Genomic DNA, 24649 nt, shown 5'->3' with positions numbered 1-24649 from the left:
CATGTGTGGTCATGACAACTAAGAGCTAAATGAAAAGACCAACTATCAAATTCATGAAATCTAACAAGGATAGCTCGCAACAACACAATCCAATTATGTGATCCAAGTTGAAAGTAAATAGACAATCTTTTTCCATCAAAGCTGATGAAACAAGGAAGATTACATCACAACCTCAACCATCCAAAAAAAGTGTGCTACAAATGGGTGTTACATGATTCAAACTAAAGACATCCAAGAATGATAAGGACATCCAAGCCATCCACAATTAGTAGAACTGACCTGATCCAAGAGAGGCCCACAAACGCAGCCAATCAGTTGTCAAGATCGACTGGATGGACCGGAGCAACAAATGGCCCTCATTCCTCTATCAAATATGAAAATCAAGGCTGCGCCAAGTCAAACCGAAAAGCATGAACCACAAATAGTTTCTCCACTTCTACTGGTTGCATCTCTAGATGAGCAGTTGGAATATCAAGTGGTTGACCTGCTAAAATGTGAAACTTCCATTTCTGCGCCCATTATTTAGACGAAATTCAGTGCCCATAAAACATGTTCGTATCACAAATGTCACCTGAAATTTCCTCTCCATGAACTTAAGAACCACTCCCAAAATGATTTTTCCTTGGTATTTTTAGTAGTACTGTTAGTCTTTTGATTGGTGCTTTCCATAAGAAATTATAACAAGTTTTATATAAATAAAGCCACCTTTTTTTCTTCTATTAAGGAGTGGACGAGGGTGAGGAGATTTCGACCATTGTTTACCTCCTGATACCCACCACTAGGCCAATCTAAGGCATTGTAATGCCTTGGTGCGTCTTCCATTGGATGCCCTTTCGCTGGCAATTCACATCTCTATATGTTGGGGCCCCACATATCATGCTCTGCATTTAAAACTCCTTTAAAAATAAAAAATAAAAAGATTCTATGGACATCAAAGTGTTGCACATTGAAATTAAGAGTTGCAATGGGCCAGGGTTGGCACTAGCCCAACCATAAAAGGTTCAAAAGACCTTGGCCCTGTAAGGAAAAGGGTAAGTGATTGAAGGCTTTTGACAGGCCCAATTTGAGATTATTTATTTATTTATTTATTTATTTTTATTTTTTTTTGTTGGGGGGGATATTCTCCATACACCATAATCCTGCGTGTATACAGTTTTGATACTTCAAAGACTCAAATCTAATAATTATATTTAAACCACAGACATCAATAGGTAACCATAAACAATTGTATTTTAACCATTATAATGGCAGCCGCCAACAGATCAGGTTGCACGGCATAGCCACCCCTAATTTGAAATGGAAACAAAATCTGTATGAACATTTTTCCAAAGAGATCACAAGACTGAAGCTTTGTTTATTTGATTTAATATGGGAACCAATCCTTAAAGATAGTAAGATCCACCTCTAACCATTATGATTCATATAACAAATGAAAATATTTGCACCCTTTACCACTACTCTTTCGGCACAAAACACCATATTTGAATCAATGATCCAACATTTAATCCCAACAACCAAGGTCTAATTAATGACTCTCCAAATGATGCCTCTGATGCTTATTATATAATCTTCATAATTACATCAGCCACTATGACATATTACATGCAGGAATTACAGGTTTCAGATGCCTGGCATCTCCAGATGCTTTCAGTGACTCAGAATGCTGATTGATGGTCCCCATTGAGTGGCCAAAAATCTTATCAGATCATATTGCCGTCTGTTGGCAGGCCACTAATCTCAGGGTAAGTACCATTAGGTATACAGGATTTTTGGAAAATCCTCCATACATGGTAGACCCATCAGATCAATAGTTCAGAAACACAGGGCCTGCTTACACAGACCACACACAAAGACACTACGTATCCTGATGCATCAGGGCCCTATAGTTACCCTAACACAGATAATATATCATACCTGCACAAAGCTCTCTATTTTCGGAGCCATGCTGCCGGCAATACATTTCTCAGCCTTCTCTTAAAGATGATGAGAAGGGCAGAGCCCACCAATGGCCAGGTTGTTACGATGGCAATGTATGCAAGCAACCACATCGATCGCCCGTTCTGTCGAGTGAGCTGATGCAAGCATTTTCTCACAGGGGCAATAATATCATGAAGATCCTTACTTTCACGATCAAACTGTGAATTTTGATTTGAAGAGTGGGCAGTGTCATGCACAGTAACTTCGTTCACTTGTGTTGTTGTGTCTTCCCTTCGGTCTGTTTTTGCAATTGTGTCCTTTGTTGTCTGATCCTGAATTATCTGGTCACCAGATAAGCCCACCGTGGCTTCCTCATTTATCTGGTCATTGTCCAATGCCATCACCATTCCATCTTCCATCACATTTACATATGGGCTTTTATCGATCAATGATTCCAGAGAGGAATACACGCCAGAAGTCTGCATCTGCAGTGCAAGGTAATGAATGTGAGAAGCATATGTTGGAAAATCAAACCCAATTGGTTGCTTCAAGATTGTTATTACTATTTTTTTAATCGTGTTAAAGCATCTATTAGAAAGTTCCTTAGGATGTTGCATAGTTGATGTCAGTTCATAAAAGTGCAGGCCCATGGTTTGAGATGCAGACAGTTCATCTGATAAGCCTGACCATGGATGGACCACACCCCGAAATCTCCTAGAATGGAAGATCCTAGCCGTGCAATCTTTGGTCTTTATGCAGCTGTGAAAATCTTCTGTATTTCTTTCTTAACAATCTATTGTATGTCACAAATTGAAGTTTTCTTTTATCTTTCTTTCTTTCTTTCTTTTTTCCATCGAGATACATGCATTGTTTGGCCCATCATATCAACAGTCGGGATCATCAAACTATGGGCCCCACCTGTACAAATTACAGACTAGAGGGTAGTCGGTCCATATCTATGGAACCAAACTTACAAAAGTTTTTAGAAGTAGCAGTCAGTCTGTAAAGCGTTGGCTTCTGCTTTAGCAAACTGTGTTGAGTTTTGAGAAACCTTGGTCACTATAATAAAATTAGGTACACCCAATATCAGATGCAAGCTGTTTCTATCGTTGAGCAGTGAAGGGAGAGCTATATATAAATTTCGAATGTCATTTGTGGAACTCCGCTTGCGTAGAGATTGTAGGTAGTCTTAATTAGAAGATGCCTCTTCTCATCTAGAGATAGTTGGTAGTCTTATTTAGAAGATGCCTCTGCTTATCTAAGATAGTAGGGTCTTAATAACCAAGCATTCTAATATTAACAACTGTTTCTTCTGCACCATAAAACAAAAACAAAAATAAAAACAAAAAAAGAAAGAAAGAAAGAAAATAGATCAATCTATGTAACTTTGTTCAAAGGTAACGCAAAATTTTATTAGCACCTATCTGAAAGAGAATACGCGTAGTCTATGTGGCATGGACAACTCTTCTGAAATTGTACCGTCCCAACATGTGCCCGTATTAGCATGACGCCCTTTGATACATCCCATCTAAGAAACTTATTTGTTATGTTTAATTAGTTGGGATAAGGTTTTGATGATGATGATGATGATTTGTTATATTTAATTATTTTTATTCTGTATTTTTTGGGATACTTTTCTACTATTTAGATTCTTTGGTATGACTATTATTTCGTGTATATTTTTACATATAAATAATTACAGTACAGTATTACAAAATAATATGCTATTATTTTAATCTGTATGGAGTGTGTCGCCAAATTTGACATTTAACCATAGCTTTTAAAACTTGAAAACTTGACTTGATTAAAATGCTTGTCGAGACTAGTAACTCGGTCGAGATATTGAGTCTGGAGTGTCAAAACTTGGTAATTTTTAATAATATACAAATATAAACGTGATTGATCTTGGTGAGTCGAGTTGGTTCTGGCGAGCATTTTTGAGGTTTCTGAGTCAATTCAACCCGCCCCAAGCTTTTAATGTCTTAACTAAATCTGACTCTTTTTTTTTGAAATCTTTTTTTTTTTTTTTTTGACTCACTCTCGATGAAATATGATCGTACCAAGTCCACTCAGCTGATTCTGTTTTTAACAGCTTTTAATAGTCACTTTGTTTGACATTGACACACATCTGTATATATGTTACATAGACAAAACAGAGACTCCAGAATGGAAAACCATGTTCCAATAAAAAGCTAGTTACAGAAATTCCATATTTAGCAATGGAGTCTGCAACCTCGTTGCCATCACTCAACATGATTGAACAAAATATGGAAAAATCCTTCAAGTCATGTATTTCCTCTGAACTATCATCACCAAGCCTTCAAAGGATTGGGCTCTAACCAATTTTATAATGAATAAAGTTGAGCAAACCAAGCTACTAAAGAGCTGGAAGGTGACCAAGAGCACAAACCTTTGTGAAGTGACAATCAGTAAATACAGTGGCCCTGAATGGAAATTTTATCCCACAGTAGCATTATCGACCACAGAAATTGAAGAGAGAATCTATGTTGGCCACTATTGAGAGTACATACTCAAATCACTCACCTAAAGACTATTCTAGAAATAGAATAATTCTGATGATGAGTGACAATATCAGCTTGATCTGTTAGCAACAGACCCATACTTTCACATAAATAAAAAGGTCCACAGCAAAGAAACGATCACATGTGGTTCCATAGGGACAATTAGGTAATATTTTCACATAAGTGAAAGGTCATCAGTAAAAATAATCTTCAGAAGGACTTGGTTGATGTTGGAAAGATAAATTAGTAAGTATGATACATGTGACTTGCACCATATTTTATGGTGCACGTTAGTTGTGTAGGATCATTTATTAAAGGAAGACCCAATTGCACACATTCCCACCGCCCATGTAGCTAATTGTTAACATTTTGCCAATCTACCATTTAAAAGCCAGCCTTAAATTGCTAGAAAGGCTAAGACAACGACATCGATGATACACGTTTATGCATGTAGGTAGTGCATATGCATATGCTATATATACACACACATATGCACAATCCTTTTTATTTTTATTTTTTGCTCTGGCCCACGTTCCCTGTAGTCGTATTCCTTGATTTTCTAGCTGCATATAGTTTGATTGATTGATGATGATGACAACGATTCTAAAAGATGATTACAATATAAACAGAAACAGCAATGACAATAATAATTAATATCAAACTAATTTTATTTTTGTTTAATAATTAATCATTATTATTGTTTTTAGGAAGAACAGAGTCGTAGGCAACACCTTTCTTTTTCTGTGCATAAAAGGGCTAGAGTGGAGTACGCTGAGGAATTCATCAACAGCTCTCACCCACCTGCAAAGATGAGAGTAAAATAAACCACGTTTACTACATATAGAAAGACATACAAGTTATGAGGTCCAGGTTGGTGCGTTATGGATCACAGATGAAAAGTCGAAGGGCTCAAACTGAATGGACCCATCCATTTTCAGTGGGCACCTATGAGATAAATACCATTTCCCACCATACCAGCCAATGGGAGCTCCACAAACTGCCTTCATATGGTAGCCCAAGGGCTAGCATCCTTTTCTCTTCAACTAATATCTTGCCAATATGAACACAAATTCATATTAGTGCTTGATATGGGTGTTAGATACGACAACTCCGCTTGAAAAACTGACATGGCATGCATGCATCTCCATGTATATATGCATGAAAGTGAGGAGGCACATAGTGAACCTACATACATCTCTATACATGTCTACAAATATATGAATATGAATGAAATGAATACGTGCATGTATTTATGTATGTATAAACACACGAGCGCGCACAAGAAACCGTAAAAGAAATTTATCATCTTGAAAAGATCAAATATGAAAACAGGTGGTGCAGATGGAAAGAAAACATCTATTGTGTATGAGAGTAAATTCATGCTCTCTCAAAAATATTGGCTTGAGCAAATCACTCACAAATACCCAACGACATGAGGTACGTGCAATGATAAAATATTCAATGCCTGGTTTAGTTTGCACATCCACGATGTAAGGCCAATGTAATCTTCAAAAATAATAATAATAATAATAACATGGAAATTTCACAATACAAGTGCCCAGTGATATGAGGTTAGTGCAATAATAAAATATTCAATGCCTAGTTCAGTTTGCATATCCATGATGATGAAGCTTAAAATGATGGAATCTTCATGTTGGGTAGACCATGATGATCTCATGTGTGGTTGCTCATTATTATTGGGCTGAGACATGTGTTAAAATAGAATTTAGACCTATGCGCTTTGCTTATGTAATAAGTAATAACTTAAGTAGAGGAGGTATTTTTGTACTTTTGCTTTTATTGTTGGTGTCTATGTGTGTGGGCTTGTGTATGGCCCTGCTAGGCCTGTGAGTTATCAGCCTTTAGTTCTTGGTTTTTTAGGCTTTAGTAGTTCATGTCTTATTTCCTTACTTGTCCTCTATTCTCTATATAGTCTCACTTTTGTCTTAAGGGCATATATGTAATTGCACCACTTATCATAAACAAGGGTTGGACAACCAACCCTAGGCTCTTTTTCTTCTCTCAAATTTTTTTTTCCTTCTCTTTTTCTTCTCTCAATTTTTTCTTCTTCTTTGATATGGTATCAGAGCAAGGAAAGCTACAAGAACAATAACAATAAGATGGTTTGCATCGTCTAGGGTTTGCTGGAATTTTCTTTTAGGACAGATTTTTATTATTATTTTTTTTCCAGCTAGGATTTGCTAGAATTTCCTATTAGTACAAATTTTCTGGGTACTTCCACCCAATGAATAATTAGGATTCATTTTCAATCGAAGATTCTGCAGTCACAGGTTCCGTTGTTCCCATAGCTTCTCCATTAATGGCTAGGCCTGAACTTTGCAATGGAGCTCCCAACTCAAATTCGTTCCCAAGTCAATCTCCTCAGTCTCTATTGACTCGAAGCTCTTTATTATTTTGATTTTTCCTATGAACCGTATTCATCTAATTATGGAAGAATCAGTATTGATGCTTTATCACACTACCCTAAGTTCTAGCAACCTATTTGAGGACAGCAATCAGGTCATTAAGCCCATTTTTAGTCTTTCTTTTGGCACAAGATCCCCTTCTTTTTAAGGTCGGGTTTGGACATTCTTTGGATTCTTTTTAGTACATCTGTTCTTGTGATTGCTAGTTATAGCATTGATTTGGTATTCTCCTAATTACTTGAAATCATATATGGCTTAGATCCCACAACGCCAAAATGGAGCAGTTCATTTTGAAAACCTTCACTTGCAAATTACAACACATAAACTGATATCTGGCAATTGTCTAGAATATATATATGTTAGTATATCAGAACCCCCTAGAATTGATCCCTCAAATGTTGATTGGAAATCAAACAATTTGTTGGTTATGTCCTAGCTATTAAACTCTATGGAATTATAAGCTAGTAAAGATCTGTTTTTTGATATCCACTGCACGAGACATTTGGTTGACGGCCTATGAATTGTATGCTGGTCAGAACAATATGGCCCGCGTTTATAAAATTTAGTCATTTGAGATAGGGAGAGCTTTCGATGTTTGATTATTATGCCAAGATACATGGTTTGTGGCAAGAATTATGTATTCTATAGATGCAAAGGCATATGAAAGAAACATTAAGAAGAAATGGATCTTTGAGTTATTGGCAGGTCTTAATACTGAATTTGAACCTGTTCATGCTCAAATTCTTGGATCACCGTCTTCACTATCACTCAACAATGTGTATGCCTTACTATGATGAGAAGCGTTAGACAACTATGGGATCACCTGTAGTTGAGAAATCAACTTTACTGACAGGATTCAGAAACTTTTATAATACCGGTGTTGGACATGGACAAGGTACATCTTGTTCTTTTTCTTCATTTACTCCAAATCCACATTTAGGTCTTGTGAAATTAGCAGATGGTGCTCGATACCTATTGGAGGAAAGGGTATTGTTTTTATTTCTCCATTGTTCTCATTGACCTGTCTTATTGGTTCCTAACATTGCGTCTAATTTGTTAGCACTTAGTAAGGTTATAAAGAAACTGAATTGTAGTACAATATCCCGATCATTGTGTCTTTTAGGAACTGAGGACGAAGAAGTTGTTTGGTGGTGGACATGAGAATGATGGATTATACGTTCTTAATTTAAACACTTCAAGTCATATTAGTGAGTGTCTTAGTGTCAAGAAGGAAGAGCTTTATATTTGGCATTGTAGGTTTGATCATCCCTCAAGCCTAGTCTTACAGTCTTTGTTACCTGCATCAGTTGAATCTAGTGATGTCAACAACTTATAGTGTGAGGCTTGTGTTCTAGCCAAACACCATAAGTCTATTTTATCCTCCTATAGAAAAACTATCCGGTAGAATTTTTTTTTTCTTTTGTTCATTCAGATATATGGGGTCCAAATCCCTTTGTTGCCAACGGATTTAAATATTTTGTTTAGTTTATTGATCATGCTTTTTGTATGTCATGGATTTATTTGATGAAAACTAGCGATGAGGTTAGCTCAATTTTCAAAGTGTTTCATAGCTTCGTCAAAAATCAATTTAATGTGAATATTGGTGCTCTTCGTATGGATAATACAAAGGAATATCCTTCCCATAATCAGTGTTCGAAATATCGATACTATCGGCCGATATTATCGTTATCGCACCCCTGCGAGAAGAAACCCTCGTGATAACCCCCGGAAGATACCAAAAAACCCAAAATCCAAATATCAGCCGATATATTGTCGATATCACACAATATATCGGCGATATCGCGCGAAAAAAAATGAATCAGAAAAAAAAAAAAGAAAAAAAAAGAGGAGAAATCGAAGAGTACCTGTAGGTTGCAGCGAAGATTGGTGATCGGAGGTGGGCCATTCGACAAGTAAGTACGCTTTCCCTCTTTTTCTCACAATTTTCTTCCGTTTTCCTCTTTCTTCGCTGATTGGAGAGCGTACGTGGGAATTTTTCCGAGATTCCAGCGAGAAATCAGGCTGGATTGAGGAAACCTCGCCGCAAATGTTGCTCCAGAACGCATGCGTTCGTGAAGGAGAGGGAATGTGAAGGAGAGGGGCGCGGATGGGTGAAAATGGGTCGAGCCGATGGGTTAATGAAATCGGGACGTGTACTGAGTAAACTCTGTTGGGCCCACTGTAAATTCATGTGGTTTATCCACACCGTCCATACGTTTTTCCAGATCATTTTAGGGTTTGAGCCCAAAACTGAAGTATATGAAAAGCTCAAGTAGACCATACCAAAGGAAACAGTGGAAGTAATGATTTCCACCGTTGAAACATTTCTAAGGCCCCCGGTGATGTTTATTTGTCATCCAAACTGTTCATAAGATCACGCAGACATGGATGAATGGAAAACACAAATATCATCTTGATCGAAAACTTCTGTGGGCCCAGAGAACTTTTCAACGGTAGACTTTAATTCACACTATTTCAGGTGGTGTGGTCCACTTAAACTTTGGATATGATTAAATTTTGGTTTAAAGCCCTAAAATTATATGATAAAGCTTATTTACGGAGTTGATACAGTGCATGAATGACGGTGGGCCCCACAGAGTTTACTTAGTACGCCGAGTTACTCAGTACGCAATCCGCTTCCGTGAAAATGCAAGCGGTGCCTGGTGCGTTACTCAATACGCTCTTATGGTACTCAATAAACTCACTTGGGCCCACATTTAATGTATGTGGTCCGTCTACGCCGTCCATCCGTTTTTAATGATCATTTTAGGTGTTGAGCCCAAAATTAAACCATATCCACAACTCAAGTGGACCACATTACAGGAAACAGTGTTGAATGAGCGTTGACCATTAAAAACGTTTTGGGAGCCATAAAAGCTTTGGATCAACCTTATATTTATTTCTTCCCTTCATCTGGGTCTTTAGGACCCAATCAACAGATTGGATGTCAAATAAACAGTACAGTGGGCCTTAGGAGGATTTTAATGGTGGATATGCAATCATTATTGTTTTCCTGTGGTGTGGTCCACCTACGATTTATATCCCTATAATTTTGGGTATTAATCCCTAAAATGATCCGTAAAAATGGATGAAATAAATACATTATGGTGGGACCCATAGGGCACCGACCACTAGCATTAAAGCAACTGACATTTAATGCTTTGTGCATTTTAATGCAACCAAGCTTATTATTTGGTGTGGTCCACTTGAACATTGGATCTGCCTCATTTTTTTGCTCATGCCTTAAAATAATCTGAGAAAAGGGATTGACGACTTGGATGTACAGATACATCACAGTGGGCCCGCCCACAGAATTGCCCGTTCGAAGCTAAGGAGGGGCGGGGGTAGTACGCAATCCGCGTCCAGACGCTGAAGATACTTACAAGTTGCGTAGCCAGACTGGCTACTGAAGTGACGCACCAAGTTCTGTGGGGCCCACCATGATGTATGCGGTGTATCTACACCGTCCATACATTTGGCTATATCATTATAAGGCATGAGACAAAAAATGAGTCAGATCCAAATCTGGAGTGGACCCTACCATAGAAAACAGTGGGGAGAGGGACGCCCACTGCTGAAACCTTCCTAAGGTCCACTATAATGTTTATCTGAGATCCAACCTGTTTATAAGTTAAGACAGACATGAAAGAAGGGAAAAAACAAATTTCAGCTTGATCGAAAACTTTTGTGGCCCTTAGAAATTTTTAATGGTGGGAGTCACTCTCTCCACTGTTTTCTGTGGTGGGGTCCACTCAAGCTTTAGATCTGACTCATTCCTTTTTGCTTTTCGATGAATTGGTTGTGTTTTCATACATGACTATGATATATTTATAAATATCATGCATCCAATTTAAATATAGTTGCATTAGTTCAGTTAAACATCGCATAGCTTAGGACCCTATACAAAGGAAACTTATTATGTGCATATTTTTTTTGAGATGTTATGATTTAAAATTGTGTATTAAGGGCTTTTTAACAATCCTCAAAGTTTCATTAAAAATTTCAACCATTTCCTTAATGTTTCCCCATGTTTCCCAAAAAGTGCGATAAATTATGCGATACAAATGATATATCCCGTGCGATAACCGATACGTATCTGTATCTCAAGGGTGCGATACATAGTGCGATACCGATATTTCGAACATTGCCCATAATATGATATCTTATCTTTAAGAGCATGGTATTAATTCTCAAACCACGTGTGCATATACCCTACAATTAAATGGAACTGTTGAAAGAAAGAACAGACATCTTTTAGAAGTTACTCGTACTCTTCTTATTTGTGCATCTATTCCTTAATCTTTTTTGGTTAGATGTTGTTCTTACAGCCTGCTAATCGTCTACCCATTCAATATTTTTTGGCATTCTACACTATCTATAGAATTCTATTGCGAGTCTTTGGGTGTGTCTATTATGTCTATAAACTGTCCAATCGAGCTAGCAAGTGTATTTTCTAGGTATATTCATCATCACAAAAGGAATATAAATATTTTGATCCAATTACAAAAATGTGTTGTCTTTATAGATGTTAAATTTGTTGAAGACACTTCATACTTTCCTGATGGACAAGGGGAGCACAACTCTATGGTTCTTCTGTTCCTATACTTGAGTCTGATCAAATAATGTCCATCTTTTCTAAACCTGATAATGCTAGAGATGAGGGTGCCTCAGATTCCACTAAGTCCAACTTAAAGGTATGTGAAAGGGATGTTTGCACTCCTATTATCTCTCATGATACCATGAAGTGTACTCCTCTACCGACAAATACTATGTTCCTACTTGTTTGCCTATTTATATTGATCCATATTTAGACTCTTCATTGGATTTACCTTTTTCTGTTAGAATAGCAAAAAGACAGTGTATTTCTCATCCCATTCGACGTTTTGTTTCCAATCACTCCATCTCCTCAGCACATGTCCTTTCTTACAACTTTTGAGTGTTCTTCCACCACAATTCCTAAAAATCTTAAGGAATCTCTTATTTCTCTTCTGTGGTGTTAAGCCTATGGAGGAGGAGATGGTAGTTATTAAAAAGAATCATAAATGAGAGATTACTGAGTTACCAGCTTGGAAGAATCCCATAAGTTGTTGGGTGTAATCTCTCCAATATAATCCTGATGCCAGTATAGCTCGACAAAAAAGCCCACCTTGTGGCTAAAGGTTTATATAGACTTTTGGTGAGGATTACTCAAAGACTTTGCTTCTGTTCCTAAGATGAACTTTGTACGGGTGATTATTTCTCTTATTGTCAATCTGCATTGGCCCCGACATCAATTAGACATTAAGAATGCTTTTTTAAATGGTGATTTGACTGAGGAGATCTATATGCGTCCTTGTAGATTTACTCGAAAGGGGGAGAACTAGATCCAATACAAGGTTGTAAGGTGGTGATCTTTATCCTCGCAAATTCCAAGATTCCATGGACTGCTGTCACATGGTAGATCACATAAACATTCCTGATTCATCCTTCCAGCACTTCCAAAGTTTCAGGAGATCACTTGATCAGCAGAATACCCTTGAATCTTACCCATTGAAAGACATTGAACCCTCTCTTGGCTTCTAACCATCAGATGATTCTTCTAATCGAACCTTTCGGCAAACCTTCCTCCTTGCATTAATTAGTCGACTTACGTGGAATTCCTAAGCTGAACCAGGGTTCAGAATGATGCTGCACTAGGGATTCCAAAGAGTATGTCTCACCTTCTTATGATCCATTTGCACACTTCCTCAACCTATATCTTGTTATCGTATAGCTCTCCAACAATGTTTTTCTAGAGCAATTTCCTTCTCCCCAAAATTAATTGGTTCTTGAACACCTTCACAGCTTAATTTCATCATTTTGAAGAATAAAAACTAGCTAGCAATTTGCAGCAACTACTGAGAATGGATAAAAATCTACCATAATCTGTTTGCAGTTATCCCTTCAAAGAATGCCAGATGTCCTCCATGAGTTGTAGTTGCCAAAACGACATTTTTGTTTGCCCTATACAAGAAAAAAATTATCAGTTCTGACTGATACTCTGAACTAGAATTTATTTTTATTTTTTTTGAAACGGCAAAGTTCATTATATAAAAAGGGAATTTTACAAATTAGTACCTCATTAGTATGATATTTATATCCCAGTAACTTTTTAAATTAAGGTTTCATTAAGCTACCTCATTAAAAAATTCATTATCAAACAGACAGGTACCTTCCATTAGTTTTCTCTCACTTCCATTAGTTTAAACTATGATTTTATTTTTTTCCAAAAATGAGAAAAATGCCGATCAATTTGCTTAACAAGAATTAAATAGATACCTAAAGGTGAATTTATTAATGAGATGTCATTATAATTTTAGAAAAAAAAAAATCTTTAAAATGGAAAAGAGTTTTTCTCTGGATGCCCATTGCATTGAAGTAGGGATGTGACCACTGGTGGGTGCTCCATGGTACCCACCATGACTTATGTGTTTTATCTACGCCGTCCATCTATTTTTCCATATCATTTTAGCGCATGAGCCCAAAAATGAGGCAGATCCAAATCACAAGTGGACCACGCCATAGTAAACAGTGGTGATTGAACGCCCACCATTAAAAAATTCCTAGGGCCCACTGTAATGCCCACCATAATGTTCATTTGCCATCAACCTATTGATAAGGTCACACCAACCAAAATGAAGGGGAAAAACAAATATCAGCTTGATCCAAAAGTTTTGTAGCCCACAAGAAGTTTTTAATGGTGGGTGTCCATCACCACTGCTTCCTACAGTGTGGTCCACCTGATATTTGGATCTGCCTCATTTTTGGGCTCATTCTCTGAAATTATTTGAAAAATAGATGGACGGCAAGAATAAAGCACATACATAATAGTCTCATGGAGCACTAATACATTCCTACTGCTAGCTATTGACATCCAGAAACTTTTTGGTGGCCATTTTTGTCATTTTCTGAAATTTTATGATGGAAGTAGGAGAAAACTAACGGAAGGTACCCATTTGAGAATAACTTGATTAATTAGGGAGTTTAATGAAAACATAACTTAAAAAGGTGCCGGGATGTAAATACCATATTAATGAGGTCCTATTTTGTAAAATTCCCTATAAAAAACAAAGTATAACATAAACAGAAAACTGAACATGATAAAATGGCAGCACCTGCACTCATCCCAAGGAATGGCTTCCTTTGTACAGAGTGGGTCATCCAAAGCGCTGATACAGAGGAGAGGTACTGATACATTAGCCACGAAACTAGCACTGCTACAATGCCGGTAGTATGTATCCACAGTCTGAGCAAGCACAGTCCATTTTCAGTTAACTCCACGAAAAATCAAACTAGTAATAAGGCCAAACATTGATACCTCGAACTTTCCAACAAGACAAGTAGCATATTGGTCAAAGTCTCGAACAGAGCGCGACTGTTATAACACCAGAAGAATGTAAAGATGGATCAAATTTGTCAGAAGATGTGAATCTGGATATCATACCAAATTCCAATGCCTACTGAATAAAACCATTTTCTAAATTAAGTGTGGGAAGCAAAATGCAAAATTTTTCAATTTTATAAGATGTCGTGTATAAAATTTGCAGTCCGCTTGTCCTCTAACTAGTAAGTCTTCCCCCACATTTGATGTGTTTCGCAGTATCTATTAACACTTTAACCAAAGTCCGGAAAGCAGAGAAGGAAGAAAACCTTTTGAATGCCTTCCCAATCAGCAAGACGAGAATAGATAGGCTCATGTCTGCAATAAAAGTTAAAGATTTTGTTAATGCACAACCATTAATGAGGCTAAGAACTAGAGTTGAATATATAGAAATGTTAAACCCAATTAAACAAATGTGGAAAAAGACGCCATGAGTGCCATATAAGTTGAAATCACACCCTCCAAGTTAACCATATATTTATGTCCAAAAGATCAGGTAAAGGGTTAGGAAATACATACAATTGAGCAAAACCTTGAAGACCAATTGTGAGAATTCTGCCATAAAGCTTTTGGACAAGCTTGCGGTTTATGAACCGGTCACAAACCTGCAAATAAGGCATAAAAGCTTAATACTGAAGAATCTAACCATCACCAGCTTTGAAAATCTTCTGAACAGTATGAAAATTGCAACAGGATTTTTTCCCTTTTTTGGAAAATAAAAACAGTAAGAGAAGCTGATTTGATTGAAGTTCCAAATGAAATTTAAAATCAGATTAACCAAAATTTTGTCCAAAGGGAATTCATAAGTTCAGGAACATCCAAGGTAGATCAATTGCAGATCTTTTCCCCCACCCACCAAAATGGGTTATAAATATGAATTCTAGGGTGGTAGGATAGGTTGTGACCCAAAAACCTCCATTGAAGCATGGTGGCCCACATGATGGTAGGATGGGTTGCATTGAATGCCATACACACACCACAGTAGGCCCCACATAGGAAAATGTTGTAGAACAGTCCTATCCTACAACATTGTACAGGAACCAACCTCTTAAAAAAAAATTTGAAATAATCTTTAAAGAAACCATAATCTTCATCTGAAATTAAAAAGAACTCATTAAGAGATTTAAGGGGCAAGATCATACCTGTATAAATCTTGAGAAATATTCAATCAATCAAAAAACTAAATTTTTGAGCTTCATAAACGTACAGACGTGAAAAGGGAAATTTGATTTGATTTTATTTTTTTTTGGTTCCTTCATTTAGGCTCCAATGCTCTTGAAAAGACAGCAAATGGGCCTTCTTATAGGGCTGTTTGATCAGCCAAAATCTCCTCTTAAATGGTTTTGTGGATTTCTAGAATCAAAAAGTGATTTTGTGGGCCATAGGTGAAGTTGCGGTAGAGAGTTTAGGTCTTGAAGTTGAAGGGGAAGGGCTTTACAATGGAAAGTCTTCTTTTTTATATAAAACTAGGCTTTGTATTTGTTTTACACCATTTAAATATGCCCATGACTCTTCAGTTGTGCAGTTGGTACACTTGTAAAGATAGTTACAGTTGCCTGATAGGTGTGATTCTAGAAATATACTCTATCCACATTAGGAGACCCACAATTTGAATGGTCTGGATAGATGTACTTTACTGCTACATATGAGGAGGATGAGTCACCACCATCTTTCGATTCGTGCTCAACTAACACAAACGTGTCAAGCCAAAATCTTAAAATTTTGGAGCTTTAACTGCTAGGTAGCCTACATCCGCTACACTCTACATGCCGCATAGCATACATTATGATACAAATAGCGTACGCAGCATGACAATTGCGCTATTTGATTGTGTTACATAGAACTGTGATACAGGACGCATGATTTAATCATAGCATGCAACATGGAGATTATGAAAGAGTTCATAAAGTAATTCAATTAACAAAAGATGCTAACTCACCACATAATTAAGAGTAAAGAATAGAAAATAAAATCTGATTTAACCTAAATCACATGTCCACATGCTAAGAAATCACATCAATCAATTAAAATTAGGCCGATGGAAGGATAGAACTTCCGATTTAGCATAGGCACGTTCCACACTCAAGGGACTAACTTGTAGGTTCTATGTTTAGGGTTAGGAAGGGAAAAATCTGAAATTTGAAAAATTAGGGTTCACGAGAATTAAGAATTTTGGAATTAGGGTTTTTTTAGAATTTGGGGAAAAGATTAAATTAGGAATAAATTGGGTGAATTGGTTAAGGAGATTGATGGATTTAGGTATTGGTGGAGGGGAATTAAGCTTTTGGATGAAGGGAAGTTAGGCATTTTGGGGTCCTCAATGGTTAATTTCGGTTAGGGTTTTAAAGTTGGATGATGAAAAGTTGAAGAAAAAAGATTATTTGGATGCTTTTGGATAGGAAGGGACGGAGTGATGAGGACATCGTGCACACGCACGCCCGCACACCACCACCCCTACGCACGTACATACGCAGAAGGAGGACCCCACCATCGATCTGGCTCGATGACGACGTCCAGGGAGGGCCTCCTAGCTAGATGACAAGTTTTGGTTCAGAAAAGTGGCCCGATAGTCAAGAAAAGCCCACCATGAGATCTCATGATCGTGGCCCACTCGTCGGATTGGTTTTATATTTTAAGTTTTGCTTATTGTTATTATTTAGAACATCGTGAACGCTTTAGATTTTCTTGTTTGGTTTTTATTTTAGTTTACTTCATCGCCAAGTAATAGGTGTCGCACATGGTGCGAGTTTTTGAGTATAGGATTTCTCCCTATAAATAGGCACCCCTTGTAGTTCTTTTCATTCATTGAAGTTAATAAAAAAATTCCTGCTTTATTTTTCTGCTCTCTTCGTGAGTTGTGGAAGAATTCAAAAGTGGGTGTGAAGCCCTCCCTTTTCGAAGGGCTAACTACCGTGGTGCGAAGCCACATCGATCCCCATTCACCCCCATCTTCCATCACCTTTTTTTCCATCTTCCCTCACCCTCCGTACTTCGAATTTGTCCTTTTGTTGCATCAGATTTCTTCATTACAGCAGGTTTCCAGATTTCGGCCCGCAGGCGAGCTGAAACTTTGGCGGAGCACTACGCACAAACCGTACATCGGATCGAGCTGAAATTTGGAGGTTTTGGAGTCCATCCCTGGCCGACTAGGGCCAAGGTGGCCTTTTTCTGAATAGTGGGCCCCACACACGTGCGGCCGGGATCACACACACGTCCATCTGGACCATTGTTGCTGTCCACACGCGGGATCATCTTTTGGTTCAGGTTTTTATCTTCTTTTATCCTCTCATAGCCGTTTTTTCATGAATCCTAACCCTATATTACATGATCCCTAATTGATTTGCCCCTTTTTATCACCTTAGGGTTCCTTGAATTGAAATTAGGGAATCCCTTGGATTAGGGACTGATTTTTATGCATGAGTAGTTGATTTTATTTCCCTTTGACATTGTTTGGTTTATAATTTTATTGGTCCAGTCCTAGCCTGTGTCGGCTTGGACCAGCATAGATTCCCCTTTAATTGAATGTTTGGATTTTCATGTGGGATGTGGAAGTTGTGTGATTGTTTCTGAATTGGTGTGATCTAAGCCTGCAATCTTGCATATCATATTTAATTTTCCATGTCCTGCATCAAATTTGGTATCAGAGCCTAGGGTTCTTATAGGGGAATTCACCACATATTTAGGGTTTGGTTTGTTTGAGTCCTTCATGCATTCAGTCCATCATATATAGATGAATTTTAGTAACAGTGTGTAGTCTCCTTCATATAGAGTCTCGTAGGGTCATTTAGTTTTTAGACGCATATAGTTGTCATAGCAGGTCCTTAGGTTGAGCAAGTCAGTGTATGCCCACACGTACGGGTCGCGGCTTCGGTTTGCACCCCACACTAAACATGGAGCAACTACAAGAAACAGTGGCCAAGTTAGCCCAGCAAGTTGAGTCCTTGAATAAGCATTTGGAACAACACATAGATAAACGTCTCGAAGAAATAGAGGCCTCCTTCAGGGCAAACCCCACCACTGGGGAGGATGCCCAATCTCAGGCAGTTGGTCGGGATGTTAGACCAAGGAATGGAGGCGGCCAAGGAGCTGGTCATGGGCGCGTACCTGTGCACCCACCCCGTGAGGGACATCATGATCAATATGACCCAGATGCACAACTCCTCAAGGGAGTTAGGGTAGATGCTCCTACTTTTGATGGTCACTTGGACCCTAAAGCTTTTTTAGATTGGTTGGCGGATATGGACCACTATTTTGAATGGTATGATATGTCGGATGCTCGACGAGTCCGATTCGCCAAGATGAAGCTTGTGGGTCAAGCAAAGAGGTTTTGGGCGACGGTTGAGCGAAAAAAAGAAAGAGCGAGGGAACTTCCAATAGTCCATTGGGGAGAAATGAAAGAAACGTTGAAAGAGAAGTACCTCCCTTTCTCTTATCGCATGCGGTTGATTGAGGAGTGGCAGTCTCTTCGACAGGGTTCCATGAGTGTTGCTGACTATATTGAGAAATTCGAAGAGTACTCGACCCGCTGTGAGGTTGATGAGGACCCCGTACTCACCCTTGCTCGTTTTAAAATGGGCCTCCGTCCTGACATTAGGAGAGAATTGCTCGCCAAAGACATAGACACTATCGAACAGTTGTACCAACTAGTGTTAGATGTCGAGCAATACCTTAAAGCATCTGTGGGAAGGCGGTTTGACTTTCGCGAATCTGGTACTAAGGCCAACCCCTCTGGGGCTAGACCTAACACGGGATTCCAAAACAAACCTTCCTCTAATGTTCAGCCCAGACCTAAGGATGATAAGGGTAAAGAGATTGTCGGGTCTAGTTCGCGTGGAAGTGGGGCCACTAGGTGTTTTAGGTGTCAGGGGTTTGGTCACTTTGCTCACCAGTGCGGCACGAGAGAGGGCACCAAAGTACTCCTTATTGATGGGCAAGTAGAAGTAGTGCCCCCAGAGAGTGATAGTGAGGAGGAGGAATATGAGCCAGTCGGAACCCCTAGTGATGAGGAAGAGGGAGCACAAGAGTCTTTGACCCTCGCAATTGTGCGTTGTGCCCTAGCTCAAGCCAAGAACACTGATGATTGGCGCCGCAACACGATCTTCTACACTTATGCAAAATGTGGGGAAAAGAGCTGTAAGATGATCGTGGATAGTGGTAGTTGTGCCAACGTGGCATCCACTAGCACTGTGAGTCGTTTGGGCAAGCTGGAAGCCCATCCTCAGCCCTATAGAGTCTCCTGGGTTGATGAAACATCCATTCCAGTCTCGCACCGCTGTCTTGTCCCTATTCAGTTCGGATCTTATAAAGACACAATTTGGTGTGATGTTGTTCCTATGGATGTGGGCCATGTCATTCTGGGTAGGCCGTGGCTCTATGACAGGGATGTTACCATATTTGGTCGTTCAAATGTGTGTACATTCTGGTTTGAGGGCAAGAAGGTCAAGCTAAATCCTCTACCACCCAAGAATACAACTGGAAAGGAGTTCACCACACAAAGTGGTGTGAGCGGCCCAAAAGAAGTGAAGGAGTCGAAGTCCAAGTCCAAACCACTCCATATTTTGAATGCCAAAGACTTTGAGCGAGAGACGGAGGCGGACTCGATGATATACGCCCTTGTGACTAGGGAGAGTGTACCAGATACTAGCGTAGAGTTACCCACTGAGGCCATTCAGGTAGTACATGAGTTTCGTGATGTTTTTCCTGATGATTTACCGAATGGGTGATCTTAGATCTACATCTTTGTCATTTTATTTTATTTTAGTTTTGTGATTTAAGGCTGATGCAGGACATGGAAAATTAAATATGATATGCAAGATTGCAGGCTTAGATCACACCAATTCAGAAACAATCACACAACTTCCACATCCCACATGAAAATCCAAACATTCAATTAAAGGGGAATCTATGCTGGTCCAAGCCGACACAGGCTAGGACTGGACCAATAAAATTATAAACCAAACAATGTCAAAGGGAAATAAAATCAACTACTCATGCATAAAAATCAGTCCCTAATCCAAGGGATTCCCTAATTTCAATTCAAGGAACCCTAAGGTGATAAAAAGGGGCAAATCAATTAGGGATCATGTAATATAGGGTTAGGATTCATGAAAAAACGGCTATGAGAGGATAAAAGAAGATAAAAACCTGAACCAAAAGATGATCCCGCGTGTGGACAGCAACAATGGTCCAGATGGATGTGTGTGTGATCCCGGCCGCACGTGTGTGGGGCCCACTATTCAGAAAAAGGCCACCTTGGCCCTAGTCGGCCAGGGATGGACTCCAAACCTCCCACATTACAGAATGAACCCGAAGGAGCACGCTGAGTTGAAGAGGCAGATTGATGAACTCCTAGAGAAAGGTTTCATTCGAGAGAGCATGAGTCCGTGTGCCGTGCCCGCCCTTCTTACACCTAAGAAGGATGGCACATGGAGGATGTGTGTTGATAGTAGGGCCATCAACAAAATTACAATCAAGTATCGATTTCCCATACCGCGTCTTGATGACATGCTAGATATGATGGCTAATGCTACTATCTTCTCAAAAATCGACCTCAAAAGTGGGTATCACCAAATCCGTATACGCCCTGGTGATGAGTGGAAGACGGCCTTCAAGACGAAGGATGGGCTATATGAGTGGCTAGTTATGCCTTTTGGGTTAACTAATGCCCCAAGCACTTTCATGCGTGTGATGACCCAAGTGTTGAGACCCTTCATGGGGAAGTTCCTGGTCGTATACTTTGATGATATCTTGATTTATAGCATGACTAAGGAGCAACACCTCAACCATTTGAGGCGGGTATGTGGGATCCTTAGGCCGAGAAGTTGTACGCCAACCTAAAGAAGTGCGCGTTCTTGTCTAGTAGTGTGATCTTCTTAGGTTTTATTGTGTCAGCCTGAGGGCGTATCGGCGGATCCCGAGAAGGTCAAGGCCATCGTTAATTGGCCCGAACCCCGCAATATTCATGAGGTGCGCAGCTTTCATGGCTTAGCCACCTTTTATAGGCGGTTCATTCGAGGCTTAATTCCATTGTGGCTCCCATCACGATGCATAAAAAAGGAAGAGTTTGATGGACAAAGGCCGCCTCGAAGGCCTTGAGGAGATAAAGGTCAAGATGACCGTAGCTCCAGTTACACTTCCACATTTTTCAAAAGCTTTTGAAGTCGCATGTGACGCTTTAAGAGTCGGCATAGGAGGAGTACTTAGCCAGGAAGGGCATCCTGTCGCCTTTTTAGTGAGAAGCCGAATGAGGCGAAGCAAAGATATTCCACCTATGACAAGGAATTCTACGCGGTAGTGCAATCACTACGCCATTGGCGACATTACCTATTACCGCAAGAATTCGTCTTGTTCTCAGATCACGAGGCCTTAAGATACTTGAACTCTCAAAAGAAATTAAGCCCCAGGCACGCTAAGTGGGTTCAATTCCTTCAAGAGTACACTTTTGTGCTTAAGCACAAGGCCGGTGTAGAGAATAAGCCTGCCGACGCGTTGAGTCGTCGAGTCGCATTACTCAACTCCATGAACATTGAAGTTACGGGCCTTGAGCGCATCAAAGAAGAGTATTCTGAGTGTCCAGATTTTGGGGTTGTGTATATGTCTTTATTAGAGAGTCCGTCAGGAGCTAACAGTAAGTATTTGATTTTGGACAGATATTTGTTTAGGAGTGACCGCTTGTGCATACCACGCACCTCCCTTCGCGATTTTCTTGTCTGGGAGTTACATTTAGGGGGGGTTGCAGGTCATTTCGGTCGTGATAAGACCATTGCCCTAGTGGAGGATAGATTTTATTGGCCAAGCCTCAAGCGGGACGTGGCCAAAATTATAGGGCAATGCCGTACTTGTCAACTGGCAAAGCAGAGAAAACAGAATACAAGATTATATACACCTTTGCCAGTCCCATTCATCCCTTGGCAGGACATCAGTATAGACTTCATGCTTGGACTTCCCAAGACTATTCAAAAGCATGACTCCATATTCGTTGTCGTGGACCGTTTCTCTAAAATGGCCCACTTCATTCCTTATTCTAAGACCTCCGACGCCTCTCATGTTGCCAAGCTGTTCTTTAGTGAGGTTGTCAAATTGCATGGGTTACCAAAAACCATAGTGTCTGACCGTGACGTGAGATTCATGAGTTACTTTTGGAAGACACTGTGGCACATGATGAATACTAGACTACAGTTTTCTTCTGCCTACCACCCTCAGACCGATGACTAGACTGAGGTGGTTAATAGGAGCCTAGGGAGTTTACTTCGATGTTTAGTGGAGGAGCATACCAGGACATGGAACGCCGTACTACCCATAACTGAGTTTGCATACAATAGTTCTGTCAATAGGTCCACAGGTCTAAGTCCTTTTGAAGTCATTACTGGTTATAAGCCTAGGAAACCTATTGATCTTATCCCCATGTCATTGTCTCATAGGCCATCAGAGTCTGCAGAGTCTTTTGCGCATCACATACATTCATTGCATCAAGAAATCAGGCGAAAGATCACTACTAGTAATGAGCATTACAAATTTTCTGCAGACCTACATAGACGTTTCAAAGAGTTCAATATTGGGGACTCTGTGATGGTCCGTATCAGGCCCGAGCGGTACCCTCCAGGGGCCGTTCGTAAGTTACACGCGCGTAGCGCTGGGCCCTTCAAAATTATAAAGCGAAACGGTCTCAATGCGTATGAGGTAGATCTTCCACCTTCCATGGGAATTAGTTCCACATTCAATGTGGAGGATCTAGTTGCTTTTCAGGGACCCACTGATACTTTGTCCGGCCCTTCGCCCACCCATCCTGATGTCCCAACCTTACCCTTTGATCCATGGCCTCTTCCCGACCTTTCATCCCAGCCTCTGCCTCCCATACCTAGCCTTCACACACCCAGAGAGGAAATAGAGGATATCCTGGACCATGAGATAATTTCCACGTCGGATGGCGGGTTTCAGAAATACCTAGTTAAATGGAAGTCACGCCCAACTTCGGACAGCGCGTGGCTCACTGAGGAGGAGCTTCAGAGACTTGATCCCGACATCCTAGAGCGGTTCAGGAGTTTTATTTCGCCAGTGGCGAAATCTTCGCAGCCGGGGAGAGTTGATGAGGACATCGTGCACACGCACGCCCGCACACCACCACCCCTACGCACGTACATACGCAGAAGGAGGACCCCACCATCGATCTGGCTCGATGACGACGTCCAGGGAGGGCCTCCTAGCTAGAAGACAAGTTTTGGTTCAGAAAAGTGGCCCGATAGTCAAGAAAAGCCCACCATGAGATCTCATGATCGTGGCCCACTCGTCGGATTGGTTTTATATTTTAAGTTTTGCTTATTGTTATTATTTAGAACATCGTGAACGCTTTAGATTTTCTTGTTTGGTTTTTATTTTAGTTTACTTCATCGCCAAGTAATAGGTGTCGCACATGGTGCGAGTTTTTGAGTATAGGATTTCTCCCTATAAATAGGCACCCCTTGTAGTTCTTTTCATTCATTGAAGTTAATAAAAAAATTCCTGCTTTATTTTTCTGCTCTCTTCGTGAGTTGTGGAAGAATTCAAAAGTGGGTGTGAAGCCCTCCCTTTTCGAAGGGCTAACTACCGTGGTGCGAAGCCACATCGATCCTCATTCACCCCCATCTTCCATCACCTTTTTTTCCATCTTCCCTCACCCTCCGTACTTCGAATTTGTCCTTTTGTTGCATCAGATTTCTTCATTACAGCAGGTTTCCAGATTTCGGCCCGCAGGCGAGCTGAAACTTTGGCGGAGCACTACGCACAAACCGTACATCGGATCGAGCTGAAATTTGGAGGTTTTGGAGTCCATCCCTGGCCGACTAGGGCCAAGGTGGCCTTTTTCTGAATAGTGGGCCCCACACACGTGCGGCCGGGATCACACACACGTTCGTCTGGGCCATTGTTGTTGTGCACACGCGGGATCATCTTTTGGTTCAGGTTTTTATCTTCTTTTATCCTCTCATAGCCGTTTTTTCATGAATCCTAACCCTATATTACATGATCCCTAATTGATTTGCCCATTTTTATCACCTTAGGGTTCCTTGAATTGAAATTAGGGAATCCCTTGGATTAGGGACTGATTTTTATGCATGAGTAGTTGATTTTATTTCCCTTTGACATTGTTTGGTTTATAATTTTATTGGTCCAGTCCTAGCCTGTGTCGGCTTGGACCAGCATAGATTCCCCTTTAATTGAATGTTTGGATTTTCATGTGGGATGTGGAAGTTGTGTGATTGTTTCTGAATTGGTGTGATCTAAGCCTGCAATCTTGCATATCATATTTAATTTTCCATGTCCTGCATCACGGAGAGAGATGAAGTTTTGGGGAAAATACATCTTTTGGATAGATAGGAAGAGAGAAGGAAGATGATAAATGAAAGCTTTGC

At 39.9% G+C, this 24649-nt stretch overlaps 1 protein-coding gene across 4 annotated transcripts in view; it reads right to left on the bottom strand.

Moving 5' to 3' along the window:
- Window positions 1-1339: 1339 nt before the first annotated feature.
- The window catches only part of LOC131234460 (uncharacterized), a 65667-nt gene continuing 42357 nt past the window's right edge, over window positions 1340-24649 (bottom strand). For 3 of the 4 annotated variants that reach the window (XM_058231354.1, XM_058231356.1, XM_058231357.1), the window contains exons 8-14: window positions 14784-14869; window positions 14534-14582; window positions 14202-14258; window positions 13999-14129; window positions 12764-12847; window positions 5171-5240; window positions 1340-2402 (exon numbers count right to left, since the gene is read on the bottom strand). In XM_058231354.1, the coding sequence (XP_058087337.1) occupies window positions 1929-2402; window positions 5171-5240; window positions 12764-12847; window positions 13999-14129; window positions 14202-14258; window positions 14534-14582; window positions 14784-14869 (951 nt within the window). In that variant the 3' untranslated portion in view covers window positions 1340-1928. The remainder of the gene's footprint in view (window positions 2403-5170; window positions 5241-12763; window positions 12848-13998; window positions 14130-14201; window positions 14259-14533; window positions 14583-14783; window positions 14870-24649) is intronic. The other variant, XM_058231355.1, reaches the window with a different exon arrangement.

Source organism: Magnolia sinica, chromosome 19 (genome assembly GCF_029962835.1).
Source record: "Magnolia sinica isolate HGM2019 chromosome 19, MsV1, whole genome shotgun sequence".
Lineage (NCBI taxonomy): Eukaryota > Viridiplantae > Streptophyta > Magnoliopsida > Magnoliales > Magnoliaceae > Magnolia > Magnolia sinica.
Note: the sequence above shows the minus strand (reverse complement) of the source record. Positions and strands in the feature narration are given on the sequence as shown.